At 38.6% G+C, this 18,948-nt stretch overlaps 3 protein-coding genes across 4 annotated transcripts; 2 read left to right on the top strand and 1 right to left on the bottom strand.

Moving 5' to 3' along the window:
- The first annotated feature begins 73 nt into the window (after positions 1 to 73).
- Positions 74 to 4,247, top strand: LOC307251291 (interleukin-18 receptor 1-like). Its single transcript, XM_080028617.1, has 10 exons — positions 74 to 212; positions 1,248 to 1,491; positions 1,725 to 1,914; positions 2,076 to 2,223; positions 2,308 to 2,373; positions 2,458 to 2,581; positions 2,704 to 2,837; positions 3,145 to 3,288; positions 3,389 to 3,541; positions 3,633 to 4,247. The coding sequence occupies exons 1-10, from the start codon at positions 164 to 166 to the stop codon at positions 4,001 to 4,003; spliced, it is 1,623 nt and encodes a 540-aa protein (XP_079884743.1). The 5' UTR covers positions 74 to 163; the 3' UTR covers positions 4,004 to 4,247.
- A 1,814-nt stretch (positions 4,248 to 6,061) lies between these two features.
- Positions 6,062 to 14,521, top strand: LOC307271450 (interleukin-18 receptor accessory protein-like). The gene is made up of 12 exons (XM_080053914.1): positions 6,062 to 6,310; positions 6,446 to 6,644; positions 7,129 to 7,288; positions 7,380 to 7,548; positions 9,627 to 9,698; positions 10,023 to 10,152; positions 10,551 to 10,705; positions 10,977 to 11,114; positions 11,454 to 11,561; positions 11,661 to 11,792; positions 11,871 to 11,986; positions 13,839 to 14,521. The coding sequence occupies exons 1-12, from the start codon at positions 6,223 to 6,225 to the stop codon at positions 14,049 to 14,051; spliced, it is 1,680 nt and encodes a 559-aa protein (XP_079910040.1). The 5' UTR covers positions 6,062 to 6,222; the 3' UTR covers positions 14,052 to 14,521.
- Positions 14,522 to 14,736: 215 nt separating this feature from the next.
- pcnp (PEST proteolytic signal containing nuclear protein) lies at positions 14,737 to 18,139 on the bottom strand. Of its 2 annotated transcripts, none has more exons than XM_080025327.1 (5): positions 18,028 to 18,139; positions 16,734 to 16,963; positions 16,247 to 16,318; positions 16,095 to 16,150; positions 14,737 to 15,942 (listed from the first exon to the last, which is right to left on the bottom strand). In XM_080025327.1, exons 1-5 carry the CDS (start codon positions 18,074 to 18,076, stop codon positions 15,831 to 15,833), a joined length of 519 nt encoding a protein of 172 aa, XP_079881453.1. In that variant the 5' UTR covers positions 18,077 to 18,139; the 3' UTR covers positions 14,737 to 15,830. The 2 variants fall into 2 exon arrangements, with proteins under 2 accessions (XP_079881453.1, XP_079881454.1); XM_080025328.1 differs by having other exon boundaries at positions 16,734 to 16,960; positions 18,028 to 18,109.
- Between the last annotated feature and the right edge of the window lie 809 nt (positions 18,140 to 18,948).

The raw sequence follows: 18,948 nt of genomic DNA, 5'->3' as shown, positions 1-18,948 counted from the left end.
AGGAGGTGTTTACATAGTGGCAACACGAGGTTCTTCCTTAAGTTTCATTTTTCATCAGCACCCTTCCGATCTTGTTTGGGGAAACCTTCAACAGAAGTCCTTTTGTGCATTATTTGACCGAAGCAGGTTTTAAACTGAATGTTTGGCGCAGCACGTTTTCGTGATGAAAGTACGTCTGGTCCCTCTGGTTTTCTTCCTTACATCTTTAACAGGTAAGTGAACGCTTTAGGGGGACGAATCAAGTTAATATTTGATTTGATGACGTAATTTATAAAAGATGCACAAAACAAACAAAAAAAAAAGAGGAAGAAGAAGAATAACAAGGAAACCAAAACTAAAACACGAATGAAATACTGTAGGCTATATAATAACCTAACTATAAATTGCATATGTGCATTACAAGTGGTGGATGAAGTAGACTACTAAAGTACGTCTATAGCAATAGCACAGTATAAGTACTTTGCCATTGTTAAAAGTTCTGCATTCAAAAATAGAATCATCAAAATCATAAGCATAACACATTTAAAGTATTATTGGAGTATAATTATTGATGCATTTGAATTTAAAAAATAATTAACTTAAGTTAAATACAGATAGTGAAGTAAAAAGTACAAGAAATATACAATATTATAAATGGAAAATACTCAGATCTTTAAGTACCTCAAAATAGTGAAACCTCTGAAATGAAGTTCTTGTTAAAATCCACTTGACACTGAAAGTTAAAATAAATATATTTTCATAACAGTCCTGTCTCTAATTATAATAACATTAAATTATGTTGTTTATGTACATTGGTACATGTAGATGTAATAATCATACATATTATATTTTGCAAATATTCCATAGTTGTAAAGTAACATTGTTTATACACTGGCACATCTTTAGGGCTTACTTCTCACAAATATGACCCACTTACCTCTACAATTTACACTGAAATCACAAGCCATCAACAAATAGGATGTGGTTAAGAACCGCAACTCTTTCCTATAGAACCATCCCCTAAGCACATGCTGTTTCACAAATCACCCAGAAATACACTATTACCAATTATATAATTGTTTTTCCAAATTAGACCAATTTTAGTTCCAATGGCGTTCCACTGTTGTTGGTTCGAACTGGTCACACAATTATGTTGGATACAGTGGAATCATGACATTTTTGACCTTTGGTTCTCAATGTCCACAAGCCGTTTCATGTTTTATTTATACACTCTTATACAAACAAACATTTTTGACACTTTTTCACAGGTGTGTGTCCCCAGATACCCCGTGATGTGTATGTCAGGGCAGGTGAAATGGTGGCTCTGCAGTGCCCTTGTCATCCTGCTGATGCCAAAGTGATCTGGACCAGTTACACTGGCCACAAAATGAATCTGACCAGCGACATGTCATCGGCTGAGCAGAGGCAGATGAGCGTGCTGGTTCATGGAAGGAGCCTTGTGATTCTCAGCGTTTCTGTAAACCATCAGGGGAATTACTCATGCTCTCTGGGGTAAGGGCCACGCAGTCCTACCATGATCCTGACATAGTTCAAGTGGGTCTACCTGACATAGATAGGCTCTTAAATCCAGATAGCATTGCTATTTGTTGCTTTGCAGATGCAGTATACATCTGGTCTCCCTTGTAAAAATAACTTCAGTTTGTAAGTCAAATTCATATTCATATTGGTTGTTAAAATGTGAAAATTAAAGTTTCATATTGACCTTTTCTTTAATGACATGACAGAAATGCCACCTGCCAGTCCTGCTTCAGGCTGACAGCATACACAACACTGACCAGAGAAGATAAAGAGAAGAAAACCATGTACAATATAACATGCCCCACACAACAAGCCTGCACGTTGTTTTGCCCTAAAGTAAATATCCCTGCTGAAAATATTCCCAATATGACCGAAGATGGCATTACATGGCACAAGGTAATTTAACATAGCACAGTTTTGAGTCTGCATGACTGGCATTTTGTTTTACAAAGTTATGATCGGGTGAACAGGGGTCTTGTGGGGAGTTCTGCCTGCATGTTGCAACACATTTGGTTTACACATTTCTGTATATTTTAACTTTCTTTTCCACCGTGTAGAAAGGTGAGTCACTATCACCAGGCATTTACAACTTCCTGAGGGTGGAAAAGAGTGACCATGGAGTCTACACCTGCACCAGATCGTACCTGCATCAAGGTCAAAAATATAACATAACTTTTACAGTGGAGCTCAACGTCGAAGCGAGCGGTGAGAAAAGAGCACGTCTTTGATATGTTTTTATTTTGTATCAAAAAGAGATGTAAACGTTTTCTTTCTTTTCAATTTTTTCAGAAAAAACTGAGAAATCTGCAGTGATAATTTCACCGCACAACAACATTGTTATTCCTGTAGATTTAGGTGAGAATCAATCTTGAAAACTCATATGAGCATGTGCCACCTTTCTAAATGACTGCTTTCACATCTTGTGTAAAACTTTTCCAGGCTCACCAGTGTTAATCAACTGTACAGCTGTTATGTATTCAGAGGATCCAGATCTCTACTGGTTGAGCGGAGGCTCATTTGTCGATGAGAATGACAGCTTACCAGTTTTCTACAATGAGACACGGTAAACACTTCCCACAGATGCGTCAGCTCTTACAAAAAGGTTTCAAGTGCAAACGTTTACACTGAGTAGCTTGTTTTTTTGCTCCATTGTTTTTGAACTTTCCTTTCCTGGGAGAATAATAGTGACGGATTCATCAAGACAGCATCTCTAGTCTTCAAAAAGGTGTCAGAAGAGGATCTATCAAAAACGTACACCTGCAAAATGGATTCTACCGACCAAGTTTCAAGCTTTGTCAACATCACCTTGGCCCTTAAACGTACGTTAGATGAATGTATATTTCTAAATGGTGTCCAGAACCTTGCCTTAAAATGTAAACCTGTCTAATCATCTTACCCATTTTTAGGTTTTCATTCTCATTATCTCTTAATGTGTTAATTACTTTGGGAATGATTCAATAATAGTTCAGTCTTGAAAAATGTCAAATGTTTTTTGTCAACCAACTAGTGGATGAACTGACTCATACTTTTAGCATTATATTTGAGCCAGCTTTAATTCACACATTCCCTGTCACTTAAAGTCTATTACTGTTTGATAACTGTATTCTCTCCGTCATTGCCCTAAAGCTCGCCGTTCTTACATTTCCCTGGCTTCTGCCTTTGTCAGCGTTGTGGTGGTGATGGTTGTGACCGTAGTTGTCTATGTGAAGTTCAAAGTTGACATCACTCTTTTCCTAAGAGACACTCTTGGCCTCCGAAGAAGCCCCTCAGGTATTTGTGTCAGTTACCATGAGTAATGTTTTCAAAGAACATGATATTTGTGCTTTTTCTTTTGGTTACAGCACTGACAAAGCTGTTGTTGTTTGCCTAGATGGAAAGAGCTACGATGCCTTTTTGATGTTTTACGAGAGCAACACAGACTCAGGACTAAGTGAAGATGACAGAGTAAGGCTGGAGAGTATTTTGGAAGAGAGGTTAGGTTACAGTCTGTGTCTTTATGATCGGGACGTCTTACCAGGGAAATGTACGTATTTTAGATAAAAGTTGAAGAAAATCTACCTTAACATCTAAATGGTTCTACATTACTGTTTAATATAAACTCTGGTTGGTTGCAGCTGTAGCGGAGGCAGTGTTAGGCTGTGTGGAGCAGAGCCGGACGGTGGTTTTGCTTCCCACCTTTCCGGATCCTAGCCCAGGATCTGGCCTGCTGAGTGCCATCCACGCAGCCCTTGTGGAGCGGCAGACTCGCTTGATTTTCATCAAAACGGAGTCAACAGCAGGGTCAGGGTATGGTCCATTACCAGAGGCCTTACAGCTTCTCTACGAGGCTGGAGACTGTGTCACCTGGAGAGGCAAACGCTCCATGCCGCCCTCTTCCTCCTTCTGGAAGCAGCTACGCTATAACCTACCTGCCCCAAAGAATACACCAAAAATAAGGCTTCTAACTTCAACAATCTATGCTGCTACCTCAGGGCAAAATGTTTAGATGGATTACTAGCCTGTATCGTATCTGTTTAGCCATTAACTGACACACTGAAGATGGTTATCAACAGCCTTTATCCTGTCACATATGATACGTGATGTAAAAATGTCATGGCATATTTAGATTTGTTCAACTTCTGCAATCCCATGACACGGCGCTTCATCCCTGTTTTACAGTTCTGTGTAACTGGATCTTCTGTCTTTCTTGTTTATTATATATTTTTTGCCATGCCACTTTGTCAGTCTTGTGTGGGAAACTTTTACCTGGATTTGCTTTTAAGCATGTAAGCTCGGATCTCTTATAAATACTACATTACTATCTGTATTGTCAAAGCCTTTCGCTCATTATTAATTTCCTCTATTACTGTATTTACTGTACCGTGAAATGTGCTACTGTGTAATACTGTGATTCTGCATTCATTCTTATAATAACACTCACTGACCATTAGTCCAGACTAAAGCTTTACAGCATCTTTTAAGGTCCAATATTGATTTTGCATTTAAACTTCACAAAATGACACAACCAATGTTAGGCTACATACTGTATATTGTCAAACGTGTATGCCTACTAAAACATCACAAATGTTTCCATCAATATTTTAAATCAGAGAAATAATTCATATAAACCACATCTCAGTACTTCCGGAAAGTTCGGGCAAAACCATTAGACTGGTGTAACACTGGGAGGAGCCTCTTATAATAGGTCAACGGGAGGAGCGGATAATATGGGAGGAGGAAGTCTTTCCACAACCACATGAACGATTATGCCTTGCCGATATAAATTTAAGCTCTAGAATGCTAGTGTACTGCAAAAGTGCTCTTGTAAGCCGACTGTATGCTAACTGTCCAGCTTGCCAAGTCACTAGAAGCAAAGTTGTCAGCCCGGTGAAAATGAGGCAGCATGGAAAGGACCCAAATGTAGACAACGTGTAGAATACTTAAACAGGTCATTGTAGAAAGTCCAAACAAAGTAAATCAAGAATCCATAGACAAGCAGGAGTGGGGCAAGTACAGCATACAGGTATAGAATCAAGTTCAGGTTCAAATGGATCAACGTTGACAATCTGGCTGGAAATGAGTGGAAATGGACCAATCACAGACTGTAATTTTAAACTAAGCCATTAGAAGAGAAACCCTTACCCCTAACCCTGGAGTCAGGAGCCTAACTTAGCATAAACATGGAAGCAGAGGTTAACAGCTGTTTTTTTGAAAACAATATTTCTCCTTGATTTCACACAGGAGTAGACAAAATGTTTACTAATTGAAATGACGATTGGTGGAAGAGTTGTAGGTAGCTCTCATAGCTCCCCATTGGAAGGCAGTGATATGAGTTGGTTGAAAAAGTGGCATGAATCAAAAGGGGTCATTTTTAGGGGTCTGTCATGCCAAGTTACAGTTGATTAGCTATGATTGGACCATCACTGTTTGGGGAAAGGTGTTCACAAACAACTACAACAACAACAACAACAACAACAACAACAACAACAACAACAACCAAGTTTAGGAATAATTGGTTAATAGAACTTTGTAAAAGTTTAGCATGTTCAAGCCCACTTTTGTACTCCGTTACATAGTAGGAAATGGCAAACACAGCAGAGGAGAAAGCAGAATGAAAGTACATGTGTGCCACAGGAATGGAACATGCAACTTGCAAACAGCAAGCTTGTAGTCTATTCTTTTCTTTTGGTTATTACATTTACTTTTAGAAAACTGTTTGTGTCTCGTTTTAATATATGCACTGGAATTTTATTAGGTCAAAAAGGAAACACATTTTCCTAACCTAAATGTCTGTAGTTCTTAAAGGCAACATATTGTCTACTAATTGTGTTTCCTTTAATGCGGTCAACTTGTACTACTTAGTATATCTATTAATGCTTCAAATTATGAAATTTTGTTACGGATATTTCACAACACATTAAAATATGACACAACACGACTAAGAGATAATCTTCTGCAGTTCAGGATGTGGCTAACAACTGACAGGAACACGATATTAGAGCAGGTTCAAGTGAAATGGTTGTGAAACACAACCAAACAGGAAACTAACACCACATCTATAAGTCCTTAAAACGCGTTGCTCCTAAGCGTTAACGCCAAATACCAAGAACTCTGCATATGGTGATACAGTGAGTAAACATAACAAAGAAATTCTAAAGGGGTAAGGAAGATGGACCTTGTCAGCATCATGGCTGACATCGACATGCGGTGATTTAGAAACACAGGATGCAAACTGGATATGTTCTCGTTTCATTCATGCTTCCCATTTTCCTGGAAGGATGCTGTGTGGGAGACCATCAAAGCAAAAGATTGGGTATCTAAATTAATAATAAATTGTACACTGTGCTTTTTTGTGTGTTTGAAAAAAAACATGTAATAATCAATGGTGTCCCTAAACCTTATAGAGTGCCTGAATACAATAACACAGAAATATGATTCTCTACTGTAGGATTCCAGCAGAATACTGAACATCAGCACTACAGAGCTGTGGAGGGAGAATTCTTCATGATGCCGTGCTTTAAATCTGTGAACTTGGAGTGGTCCAGGATTGGAGAAGGCAGAGAAGCAAATGATGGCCGATCCCTCCAATGTGGGACGGGGTTCCTCGCTGAAGCAACACTTTCTGGAAAGTACACAAGCCTCACAAGGTAATCAATGTTTTTTATCCCTCTGCTCTGATTGATGCTTCAGATTGAACATATACAAAATATTCTAATTAAGTTGGTTTGCTTTGTGATATTGCATTGGAAGAAATAATGCAGAATTTGTTTAAGGGATATACCACATAAAAAAATTGGGAATACCTTGACTCCAGTCAATGGTATGTTCAAATAATGAAAGCAACATTTCCATCCAGTTATCACTGTATACAGGATGATCCACATCTCAATTGTGTTGAATGCAGTAAGGGGTCTATCCTCTCTTTGTTGTAAATATACATAGATTCTACTCCATGGGCAGCTGCTCATATGTTCACTTACACAAAGTTCTTAAGCCTTAAATGTTATGCTTTTAGTATTCCCAACCAACCCTGAAATACTTTTATTCAACAAACTAAAAATTATTCACAAATAATTACAGCTTAGATAATAGAATGAACTTCAATTAAGTGTACAGGTCTCTGCTGTCCAGTGGCAGCAACTTGTTCTTCCATCTACAGGTGGTGGGTAAAAACAGTCTGAGATGCTTCCATCCTGAGGAAAGCAGTGCAACCCTGCTCGTGGGTGTAGGTGAAAAGCTCCACTGTCCAGGTCTCAACTGTAGTAACAACACAGGTGTCATCTGGTACAAGGTGAAACAGGCCTACACAGATGGACATGTTTATCCACTTCACTTCAAAATAGAAACATATAAATAACAACTAAAAGTGTGCTTTCTTAAAGGGTAATAAAGCGGTTTCTGACCAGCGCAGAGCCTCCTGTGAGAAGAATGGGCTGTTACAGCTCTGCCAAGTCTGGAAAGAGGATACTGGTGTATATTTCTGTGACAGACACATAATTGAGCTAGGAGTCAAATGGACCTTCAGGAGGGCTGTTAATGTAACAGTTGTACGTAAGTGCTGTATATGTATGTGTGTGTTTGGGTGTGTGTTCAGAGAAAAGTATGCCATAATATACCACTTAGGGTGTATTCACACAGGGAAAGTCCACTAGTTCACTTGCTTTGGTCCAGCCCAAATAGAGTTTAGATTTATTTTGTTTGGTGTGGTCCACTTTCATATTACCCCTTTTGTAAGTGGACCAGCATTACGAAGCAAAACCACATGTGATCTGAGGTCATGCATTCATTGGACAGACATTCTGGGGTGGAGAGAAGCAGGAAGAACGAAGTAAAAACTGCGAAATATATCATATAATATGGGGTTAAAAATAATATCAGGCCTACATCTAGCCTATAAATAAAATTATTGTTGTTTCATATGGTTATATGAAGCCCTATGACAATGCCACGTTATATGGCTAGTAGTCTACGATGAGAAACATCATTTTTACTATATTTTTGCTGCTGGACATGCGGCTCGCGAGAAGAATAGGCTCATGCCGATTAAGCTGTGTATCAGTTCTGCGCAGTTCAGCTCCAAACTGACAAGGGGATAATATTGACGGTCCCGTACATGGGAAGCAAAATAAAAACACACACTTCTTGCGCAGCGTGAACCTGTTGGCACTGTGCTGGAGATGCTCCCCTCTCCTTCATCTGATCGCTGAACACATTCAGCATTTTTACACGTCCTCTCGATCAAATGTAATATATTGTTCTGGGCTCCCGGTCAAACCACAACTTATCGTCCTAACAATGGCAACAACAACACTTTCCCATAATGTGAAGCTGACGGCAATTTATTAAAAAAAAAAGGCACAGTGCTTCCTGCATTTGGGTCGGATCGAGTCCGGACAAATTCACACCACAAACGAACTGCAGCAGAGTGCGTTTGGAAACGCACCGAGACTACCTCTTCAGCCGGGTCTCGGAGCGCTTGTTTGGTCCGCCTCCGAGTGCGATTGCTGTATTCACACCTGCCTGAAAGATGCGCACCGAAGGCGGAAGTGCACCTGAGTTTGTTTCAACCGAACTAAACACAGCATGTGTGAATACACCCTTAGTGTCCTGATATAGGCCTACAAAAATAACATCACACTGTGCCTGGTCTATCTGTGGTTTGCTGTTATGTATTTAAGCACACAGCAAAAGTTTTTTTTCACACCTTTAATATAGCCACTTAACAGTGTTACGGAAAGAAAATAGGATTGTGTTCGCACCATCATCCATTAGTAGAAATGGTGTGACTCTGTCTGAAAGTCAGTCGGTCACTGGTCAGTGTTCCACACTGAAACAGCTCAACCAACTATACACTTCTGTACAAATATCCACAGATGCCAGATTAAATCCCTCTGTGACTTTAGAGATCTGCAGACTTTACATGTCACAAATGTTATAATTATACTAGTTATACTTCATTCATACTATCTCGTAAGTATGTGTTCTCATGAAACATCACCGATCAAGGGTCAAGTACTGTGTTAATTGGTCGATTGGGCATGATAGCATGCTGATTTTAGCCATGGCTTAAAGAACACCAGTGAGAGTTATCTATCAAAATGGGATTGTTTCATAAGTATTTAAAAGTTCCTCGTTGTCTCTTTAATATCATTTTCGAACAGAAACCACCAGATTTCCTCCCGACTGGTAGTAAATTGTGGTTACTGCAAACATTGATCTCATGTGCAAGATAAATATTGAGATTATACTTTCATTAGTTAATTAATTTGATAGTATTACCCTAATTAAACGTAAGTAAAATGTTTCAAGCTTTTTTCTGCTATTTTATTTTATGTATTTCTTTTACGCAATTATATACTATGTATAATCTATATATTATATAATAAGTATTTAATTTACATCATTTTGGCATTTTAAACCTTCCATATGTAACTTGCTCAAGGCATGAAGCAATTTGATTTATTTTTTCATTTGAAGTTGTGCGTCTTGACTAATCGTTATGCAGTGCTTTTTCTTACGTGTGGTTGTGGACGTGTGTCATTTTTTAAAAACTGTATGGCTTTCAGATTCACAGTAGACCACAGATTATAATACAGACCTGTTTGACTTTATTTCCCACTTCCAAACAGCTCATAAAACACCAAGTTACCCTCCCAGGATTATCTATCCCATTAACAACACGTTTGAGGAAGTGGAGCTTGGTAAGTGTATTAAAATATCACATAATCTGACAACGACAGTTAATAACTATATATATATATATATGTATACAGTATATAGTATATGTGGTTTGGATTGCATGTCTGAATCCCTGATAAACACCGGATTAAGAATTGAATTGCCAATGACTGCTGCTGTAGATGTTGTGATTGTGAAAGTGACAAATAAACCTTTTGAATCTCTCGATGCCCTCATCCATACTTCTTACAAACTGGATTGAATGTAAGACATTGATTTAAGTGTATCACTTTTGTCAGGACATTAAGGTTGATTCAATAATTGCAATGTTTTTTGTTATCATATAGGTAAGTCTCACACTCTGACATGTGAGGTAATCTTTCCTTTTGAGATGAAGACTACGCTAGTGGTGCAGTGGTACATGCATTATGGTGGCAACGTGGAGACTAGTACTCTACTTCACATGGAGAATTCACCGTAAGTCACTGCAGTCCCTCAGTCAATGTTGCTTTCTTTGCCAGACAGCAACTGATAATAATAATAATAATAATAATAATAATAATAATAATAATAATAATAATAAAACATTTTATTTAAAGGCACCTTTCTCTGCACACAAGGACACCGTACAGACATTTAAAACGTTTACAAAGCAGTAGTAAGCAATATAATATAAAAGCAAAAATAAAAACAACAGAAGTAAGCAGAGCAATGGACATCAAATGGAATAGGCAGTTTTAAACAGATGTGTTTTGAGTTGTGAGAACTGTCTGTCATTTGCAATACAATCTGTTCACTTAGTTAGAAAACCATTTAGCTTGCATGACAAGTCTTCATTTTGATGCGAGGGAGCTGAAATTCTATTCCTGTTTCAGGTCAAAGGGAGTGACTTTTAGTGAGTCCACCGTCACACAAGGAACCATCATAAAAGAGGTGACGGCTCAACACTTGAACAGCACATATACCTGCATCGCAAAGAATACAGTCGGAAACAACAGTGTTACTATCAGGCTCAAGAAAAAAATTAAAGGTACTATTGTTTCTCTATATTGTGTCATAACATTGTTACATTACATTGCTACAATAAAGCTTAAACATTAAATGATTCAAAGTCATCAGGTGGACATAAACACAACTCTAAATAGATGTTAATGTTGCTAACAATATGTTGGATGTGTACCCAAGCAACTATTTGTAAAGTTTGCCATGCCAACTAATGTGATTATAGGTACAATTTGTGTTTACATCCCTTCTTGTTTGTTGCTTTAAAGCCACTGAGAGTGTTTTGGACTTGGTTTCAGTAAAATGGCAGAGTCTGGTTGGGTATCCCATTGCGTCTTTTCTGCTGGTAACTGGGCTGGGAATCGTTTTGCACGAGAAACGGTTGGAATTAAAGCTCATCTACAGATCTCACTTCCAATATGGAATACAAGATGGAGGTAAGAATGCAGACATACACAAACAAACAGGCACACACGATATAGAGTAGAAACCCAAAGGCAAACTTGGCCTGCATGCAACAACCACCTTCACCGCAACAGCTCCTATTCACAGGATGTGAACTTGTATAAAGCTCTGCCACAAGATGAAGATTTGATGTGTTTCCAAGAAAAAGCATAGTGCTTCACAAATGCAGGTCGCGCTGCACTTATGTGGCAATAACAAAACAAAAAGGTATCAACGTTTATAACTATATGATCTTCTCACTTGTTCAAAGAGATATAACTATGTGAATTCTTATGTTTTTAATGTCTTTCACATCCACCACCACCGACCAGATGAGAAAGAGTTTGACGTGTTTGTCTCACATGTGTGGAGCCCTTCATCAGAGGTGGAGGGAGTTTTGACCCTTTCCTCCCAATCAAGGCCTGACCCTGATGAGGAAGGTAGGCCAACGTCTTCAGTGTTGTGATATCTGCATCTGGATTACATTTTTGGGTGTGCCTTCACTGATAAAGTAAATAAACGATTACTTTTATTGGCAGCATGTTTATCCAGCATGGGCCAGGAGGGTAAAGACTCCATGAGACCACTGGAACTTTTGCTACCCCAAGTGTTAGAGGATCTGTGGGGGTATCGCGTCTGTCTGCTGGAGAGAGACATACTTCCTGGAGGGGGTGAGAGGATCAACTGTGTATGTGTCTGTGTGTGTGTTGACATTAAATGTTTCTGATGGTTTCTCTTTTGTATTGCAGCATACACAAACGATGTGGTTCTCGCAATACAGAGAAGCAGAATGCTGATCTGTTTCCTGTCAGCTGACTACCTGTCCAACAGCAATGCTGTGTTTGTACTGGAATCAGGAGTTCAGGTATAGGACTACATTTCCCAGAGCACGGAAAACTAATGCCGTGTTCATGTCATATCGGAGATGTCATAATAACGAATATTATGATATAACAAGTAGCATATCGTGCTTAATAATACTATGTGTCAAAAAACAATCAAATAAGGATGCCTCACATGCCCCAAATACCAATGTTCAATGTAATTAAAGCAGAAATAAGAGGTTGGATCATTTTAGCAAACTTCAGTGACTGCAGTTAGCAGTCCTCTCCCTTGTCTTTAAGTCACCACATTGCCAGATACCGTCATTTAGTACAATAAAACAAACATTGGGGTTGGAAGGATTTCTACCTGCTCCGCTATTGGAGCCGGGTAAACGTTCAGCTCTTAGTGCATTCAAGGGCAGTGAGACCCGCCTCTTTGTGGAGCTCTCTCTCCTAATTGGATAAAGGGTTGTGGGATACAAGAAAAGTTTCTCCACCGCTTACTGCAGAGTGGAGTGACTGAGGGAAATGTATTATGGACTGTGCACACTGTATACATGTTTGCTGTATGAATAAGAGCAATGTTACACTGTATTTTGTAATGTTATTTACATTGTATAAACAAAAATATATTGCTTACTTCTGCTTTAAGCCCAAATGTAAAATATATGGTATTATATTGTCAGTGCACAGTATCTAATTCCGACCTACTCCGTAATCATACAATCGTCTCAAAGGCGTGACCGTCCAAGTCATTAACATGGGAGTCCTTCCGGTCTCTACCATCCTTCCCATATGATGTGAACATGGCCTAAGCAGAACACTGTTGGCCTACTTTACTTTACTTAGTGTTTGCACAGGATGTTGAAAAAATGCAACAAACAATGTTTAGTAAAAGTACACAAATTAGTAGACCAACATGCCTGACATTTCTGCTCAAGTCAGATGTAAGAGTTTTAAAAGACACTTCAAAATTCAAAACAGAATGTATACCTGTTTGACAGTCAATATCAGCAAACGACGTATGTAAGTATGATGGAACATTATTATATCACATTTTTTCATTGCTTCCCAGCATTACATAACAACAATAACGTTAATGCAACCAGGACCCAAGTAGGAGGCATAAAATGCAGGCCTCCTTTGTTAAGTCACAAATGATATATTTAGTTTATGGGTTTAGCCTATAACCTACACATTACAGTGGTGCTCTAGAGTCTAGATTTCTCACCCCAACATACTGAGTCATTATTCCCATGTTACATTTTAATTATTTGAAATAATAGTGTTCTAGTAGCCCACATACATATAGGTATAAGGGAACAAGATCCAGCAATCTGGAAGTTTACTTTTTTTAACAGACACCTATTTTGTTATAACAGGATAGGTGTAGACTGAGAATGATGAGTGATTTAGGAACAATCTGGTTGTAAGATTAATCTAAAACAGTTTGGGTAGTGCTTTGACCAAACTGCTATTACTTCCAACACCTTTCTAAACACTACAACTTAACAATTATGAGTATTCTTCTATTATCCGGCTGTTTACTGTTTAAAGTATGATAATAAAGTCCTTGTTCTTATTGCAAGAAACTATTGTCTTCTTGGTTTCTCTATTCCATACAACATAAAACAAGAGTGCCATTTCCAAGTAACCTCATTGGTTTCCTTTCGTACAGCTTTGCTAACATACATTTAAACACGATTTGTGGCAAGTAGGAAAATAAATGTGACATAAGCCACAAGCAAATAACTGGTACACTCTAAATCTGTAAAACTCCCTATTTCCGTCGAGAGGTTATAAAGTTGTCTTTGATGAAACATTTTAAATTATTATAGTTAGGTGAGAAAAACACAATTGGTTAATAACTTGCTACTTGGTCTATATCTTTAGGCTTTGCTGCAAAACTCTTCACTCAAACTCCTGCTAATATGGACCAGTAGAGTCTCATCATCCCTAATCCATCAGGACCCCCCACTGCCCACACTGGTCCAGAGGTCCTTGAAGGTGCTTCCCAGTCTGAATTGGACCGGAGGCAAAGCTGCCAGAGCCACCAGAAACTTCTGGAAGTCCTTGAGGAAGGCCATGCCCCATCACAGACAGTGAAGCTGGTTGTTATGCTGCATACTGTATATGCAGTATATGGGCGACTGTGGCTCAGGTGGTTAAGCGGGTTGGCGGTTCGATCCCCGCCCGGCCACCTGTGTCATGGTTGTTGTGTCCTTGGGCAAGATACTTCACCCACCTTGCCTTGTGTGAATGTGTATGTTTGAGGTGGTGGTCGGAGGGGCCGTTGGCACTGAATGGCAGCCACGCTTCCGTCAGTCTGCCCCAGGGCAGCTGTGGCTACTCTCGTAGTTTACCACCACCGGTATGACTGTGTGTGAACGAATTGAACCAGGAACCCTGTAAAGCGTCTTTGAGTGCCTAGGCAATAAAGCGCTATATAAAACCTATCAATTATTAATTATTATTATATCTTAGTGCAACTTTTAAATATATATTTTTTAAGTTCTTTAGTGAAACTGTTAGACTTGGATGAACAAATGTGTTAAGGATATTTCTATGGGGGTGGGGGGTGCCATTCTCATAATATATAATGTGCAAATGTATGGGAAAAAGTGAGTCAGCCTTTGTTTCCAACGGTCAGACTCCAGTCTGATCTTAAATTTCCATCTACCAAAAATAAAATCGATCTAATATCATCATTTCTACAACTCAAAGCGTTTAATGCACAGATAAAGGATTTGTCAAAGCACATTGAGAAAGAAAATTAACAAAACAATTAAAGATTTTAACAACCAAAGTTATAGAATTTATTTTTATATGGTGGTATATCAGTTTAAGTACAACTCACTTATGTTGTGAGGTTAATCATGTACATTGTCAGAGTATATATCCAACCTTTTAATTATGACTGGCTTGTACATATGTTTTCAAGAGAGTTCTGTTTGATAAAACAGGTTGAAGCAGTACATTATAGGAATTCATTTGGGGGAAGTCTGCACAATAGTAATTCAACAAATAGATGCATTGGGATTTTCCACAAAGTCACTGGGGTAAAACACTCTTCTGAACTAAAAGTATTAGGGCTGTATTGAAAGTTTGTAAATGTGCCTAATTTTAACCACCTGGGAATTTAATATGACTGTCACCAGCGCCCTGGCATCCTATCCTATAGGATTCTGGACTTCACACAGTTGTCAACCAAAGGCAAATCGTCAGTCCTTCCAGAGTGAATGTGAAAATGAACACAGCTACATTTCTACAGTAAGTTTGCAAGATGTGAAGCACACAGAAACACAGAGTAAGCAGAACCAAAAACACTGGGAAAAAAACAAACAAACATAAAGGTCAAACAACACAGCTGGCCAAAACAGAGGGTTGTACATTGATGTTGAAACTAAATAAAAAACAAATCGATCTTTGCATCTAGTCTATGCTCCACATACATGCGTGTTAAAATAAATTCAAACACACATTTGTGGATTTAAAAATAAAGCATTATCACACTTCTTTGTACATTTTTACACAAACATTAGACAAGCAACACTAAGAGCTTGCTCAGGACCAAACCTCACCAGCTTCAGATAGGAACAAGCATGTCACAAAGGGGGCATGAGGGCTCTAACACTGCAACTCTCATCACAGAGGGTTTTACACTCTCCTCTCAGCTAGCATCAGCTGGTAGTGGTTAGAAACGTAAACGTGAGTTCAGTCACAGAGCATCGTAGAAGGCTTAAAACATTATTCAAATGCAAATATCCACAAAGTTGTCAAAACTGAGGCTACAGTGAGGAATCATTTGAGCCTTCGTAGATACTCCAGACATGGATTAAACTATACAACAAATCATCCAATAGTGAAAAAAACTGTGGTAGTCATTTACAATTTGTCTGCCTGGGACTTTATCTTCCTCTCCCAAAGTTTTTGATGATCAGAGAAGCCCTGCTTGCCCTTGTTGAAGGAATTTGGTCCCGCAGATGTTGGTGTCTCCCTGGAAAGGTAGCAGTTTAGTCACCTCAAACTTAAAACATGTTAGATGAGGAGTTCATAATTTGAATTACTCAATCAAAAAGCTGCACGTTTGGATTATGAGTCGAAGCTGATGAAAAAAAATTATAGTACATCATGTAAATGCGTGTATACCTGCCAATGTTCTTCATCCTCATCTTTGCCTCTGCAGGCATCTCCTCGGGTTCACTCTGAATGGCAAAAGCAAAGTCAGACTCTGCACATCACTCGTTTATGGATTTGTACAACTATAACATTATTACTCTGTGTTTTATGTGTGCACTTACATCATCTTCATCAAAAACAGACGCTGCCCCGGATTTTTTGGCGGGAAGTGATGGTACAGGCTCTTTGGGTTTCTAAAATAGGTTGGGTAAAAAGAGATTTAGGGACACACAATAAATCAACATAACCTGGCACCGTCACAGTCACACTTATTCTTCTTCACTCTCTTCATAAAATGAAAAAGGAAAGTGGCAAATCCTACACATTAGATAAGTTAAACTAGCAAATGTTTGGCACTTGTACTTAAGAAATTACAAAGTTTTATCAATCAACTCACAAATATCTAATTGCTTTCAACGCTACTCACAATGAGGGATTTTGGCCATGTGTCCTGTTTTTTGGGCCTCCAGTGTGTTATGATAATTTCATAATTGACACGTCAAACCACGTTCACCCTGTGGTGCAACTGTATGTGTGTGTCACAGTCTATGATGCAAGTTATTTACACAAAGTCTGCAAGCAGTTAGCATTCCATTGCTCAACACTTACTGTTGCTCCAAGTTTTATAGATATGGGGTTGGACTTCTTCCCCATCTGACTGCCCATGCTAAAGCCTATCTTGGAGACTTTGGGGGGCGCTGGTGGATCCGCAGAGGCCTCATCGTCGTCTTCGGACGTGAGATGCTGGGACGTGCGTTTGACAGCGGCCCCTTCTCCTCCCACAGTGCTACAAGAGACAGGCTTAGTTTTCACTCTGCCTTCCTCCTCCTGCGGCCCTGCTTGAGGCAAGACAACTCACCAAGGTGAACAACTGTTTCCTGGGAACTGGAGAATAATAAAAAGCTATCACCTTCATCACCTCTGTGGCTAACGGTACATTTCTAGCCATCGAATGAAAACAAACAAATGTAATTCATGATTCAATCTATCATTTGGTTTACTGTTATTAAAATGACACCTCTGAAATATGCATGCCATACCAACATTTTCTTTAATGTTCTTAAATTACATTTCGAGTGTCAATTAAAATAGTCTGAAAAAGCCTTAAATCTAACATTCCAGGTGCAGGAGGTTGAACCCTACAGTAGCCTACTTTTGAGTTAACTTAAACCATGGTGTTGTAGTAATGTAGTTTCTGCATTACTTTATTCCATATATCCAAAATCCCCACTTAAATGTCCCAACGTGACCATATCGGATCATGCCATGCTGATCTGCGTGATGTCAATGCCAGAAGCATTTGTAAATAAAAATTGTATCCTCTAATTTTTGTGCAACGTCACACAAAAGATTATTGTATTTCATCAATCCTATATCTTGCTTTTTTAATACTTGAAATATTGATTTAGGACCTATGTTTAGGACTTATTAATAGCAATTAAGGCCCTACTTTTAGATTGACTGATTCTGCCTTTACAGACTTTATAAGGATCTGTAGTCTGAGACGGGATAAAAGTAACGCTAAAAGCAGTTGCACACCATATTACTCTCAATGTTGCGCTTACTAGCTCAGTATAGCTACCTACACATTAGCTGCTAGGCTAACGCCAGGTTAGCAAGCTTACACGACGACGCATTCAAGCATTTGCTGTAACACCTTGCCAAAGTTTGAAGTAACTTTAGTCAAGTAGCTACAAGCAACTCGTCTCCATAGGTAAGCATTAAATGTTAATAAAATGCTGGTATTTAGCATTAGCTAGCCAATGATATAGGCCTAGCTAGCATTAGCTCTGTCTAAAATTGGTTTGGGGCCATTTTAATGGATCAGAAGCAAAACAAGCTAACAATAAATACTCCTTATTTCTCAAACATTTTTTTGACGTTAAAACAGCACAAATATCACCTCCATCATCGTTGAACCCCCTTCTTTTTCGCTTGTAATCCGCCATCATTTCTATTCTCAAACTCAACGCTAGTCTCCTTCGGGCACTGTGAGAAAAACAAACAGCTTCGTGCAATGAAGAAGAGTCGAAATAAAATCGCTCCGTCAAAATCGCTCCGGAAAATCAAAGGCCAACACAAGCAAATTTTTGTTATGATCAATGACGAAGTAGCCTACAAACAGATATCGAAAGTCCCAGTTTGCAAGACACTAAATTCAAACAGGTAGATTATCCAGCCCTATACATTATGTCACAGAGAGATGTAGCCTATGCCAATGGATTTAAATGTCTCATTAGTAAGGGGTTCGGTACAATTTTAAATAATAAAAAATTGCAATAACAACTTCATTTAGCCTAAAGCACATTTTGTAGGCTAGGCCTACACGTGACCTGGCAATTCAATGTGCTTAACACATAGCCTAAATGCAGGTAGGAACATCAATTAAATAAAGCCTATTTAAGGCACATCACAAAGTAATTAAAAAGAGAGATCACACAGATCTAGCCTATCTATCTATCTATCTATCTATCTATCTATCTATCTATCTATCTATCTATCTATCTATCTATCTATCTATCTATCTATCTATCTATCTATCTATCTATCTATCTATCTATCTATCTATCTATCTATCTATCTATCGTATATAGGCTACCTACTGGATTGTAACAAATATGGTACAAAAAGGCTAAGCAAGGACTTTTCAGGAAGGCTGCAAATCAATCATTTATAATAGACTAGGCTATATAGGCTATAAAACCACCAACACTACAACAACAACAACAACAACAACAACTAAACTGTCATGTGTATGAGACAGTTGAATTATGTTTGTTTAACGTTGAAAACGTACGTCTCTATTTACGCACGGAATGGGATC

The sequence above is a fragment of the Ammodytes marinus genome, assembly GCF_949987685.1.
Source record: "Ammodytes marinus genome assembly, chromosome: 1".
NCBI lineage: Eukaryota > Metazoa > Chordata > Actinopteri > Uranoscopiformes > Ammodytidae > Ammodytes > Ammodytes marinus.
This window is presented reverse-complemented; position numbering and strand designations above follow the sequence as displayed.

What these genes read in the sequence shown, in the direction of transcription:
- LOC307251291 (XM_080028617.1), top strand. Translation starts at nt 164, where the DNA reads ATGAAAGTACGTCTGGTCCCTCTGGTTTTCTTCCTTACATCTTTAACA. An exon ending in CTTCCTTACATCTTTAACAG is followed by an intron (nt 213 to 1,247) that starts GTAAGTGAACGC and finishes ACTTTTTCACAG; the next exon opens with GTGTGTGTCCCCAGATACCC. An exon ending in ATGGCATTACATGGCACAAG is followed by an intron (nt 1,915 to 2,075) that starts GTAATTTAACAT and finishes TCCACCGTGTAG; the next exon opens with AAAGGTGAGTCACTATCACC.
- LOC307271450 (XM_080053914.1), top strand. Translation starts at nt 6,223, where the DNA reads ATGCAAACTGGATATGTTCTCGTTTCATTCATGCTTCCCATTTTCCTG. An exon ending in CAGGTGTCATCTGGTACAAG is followed by an intron (nt 7,289 to 7,379) that starts GTGAAACAGGCC and finishes GCTTTCTTAAAG; the next exon opens with GGTAATAAAGCGGTTTCTGA. An exon ending in GTTTGAGGAAGTGGAGCTTG is followed by an intron (nt 9,699 to 10,022) that starts GTAAGTGTATTA and finishes GTTATCATATAG; the next exon opens with GTAAGTCTCACACTCTGACA.
- pcnp (XM_080025327.1), bottom strand. Translation starts at nt 18,076, where the DNA reads ATGATGGCGGATTACAAGCGAAAAAGAAGGGGGTTCAACGATGATGGA. An exon ending in CTATAAAACTTGGAGCAACA is followed by an intron (nt 16,319 to 16,733) that starts GTAAGTGTTGAG and finishes AACCTATTTTAG; the next exon opens with AAACCCAAAGAGCCTGTACC. An exon ending in CTGTTTTTGATGAAGATGAT is followed by an intron (nt 16,151 to 16,246) that starts GTAAGTGCACAC and finishes TTTGCCATTCAG; the next exon opens with AGTGAACCCGAGGAGATGCC.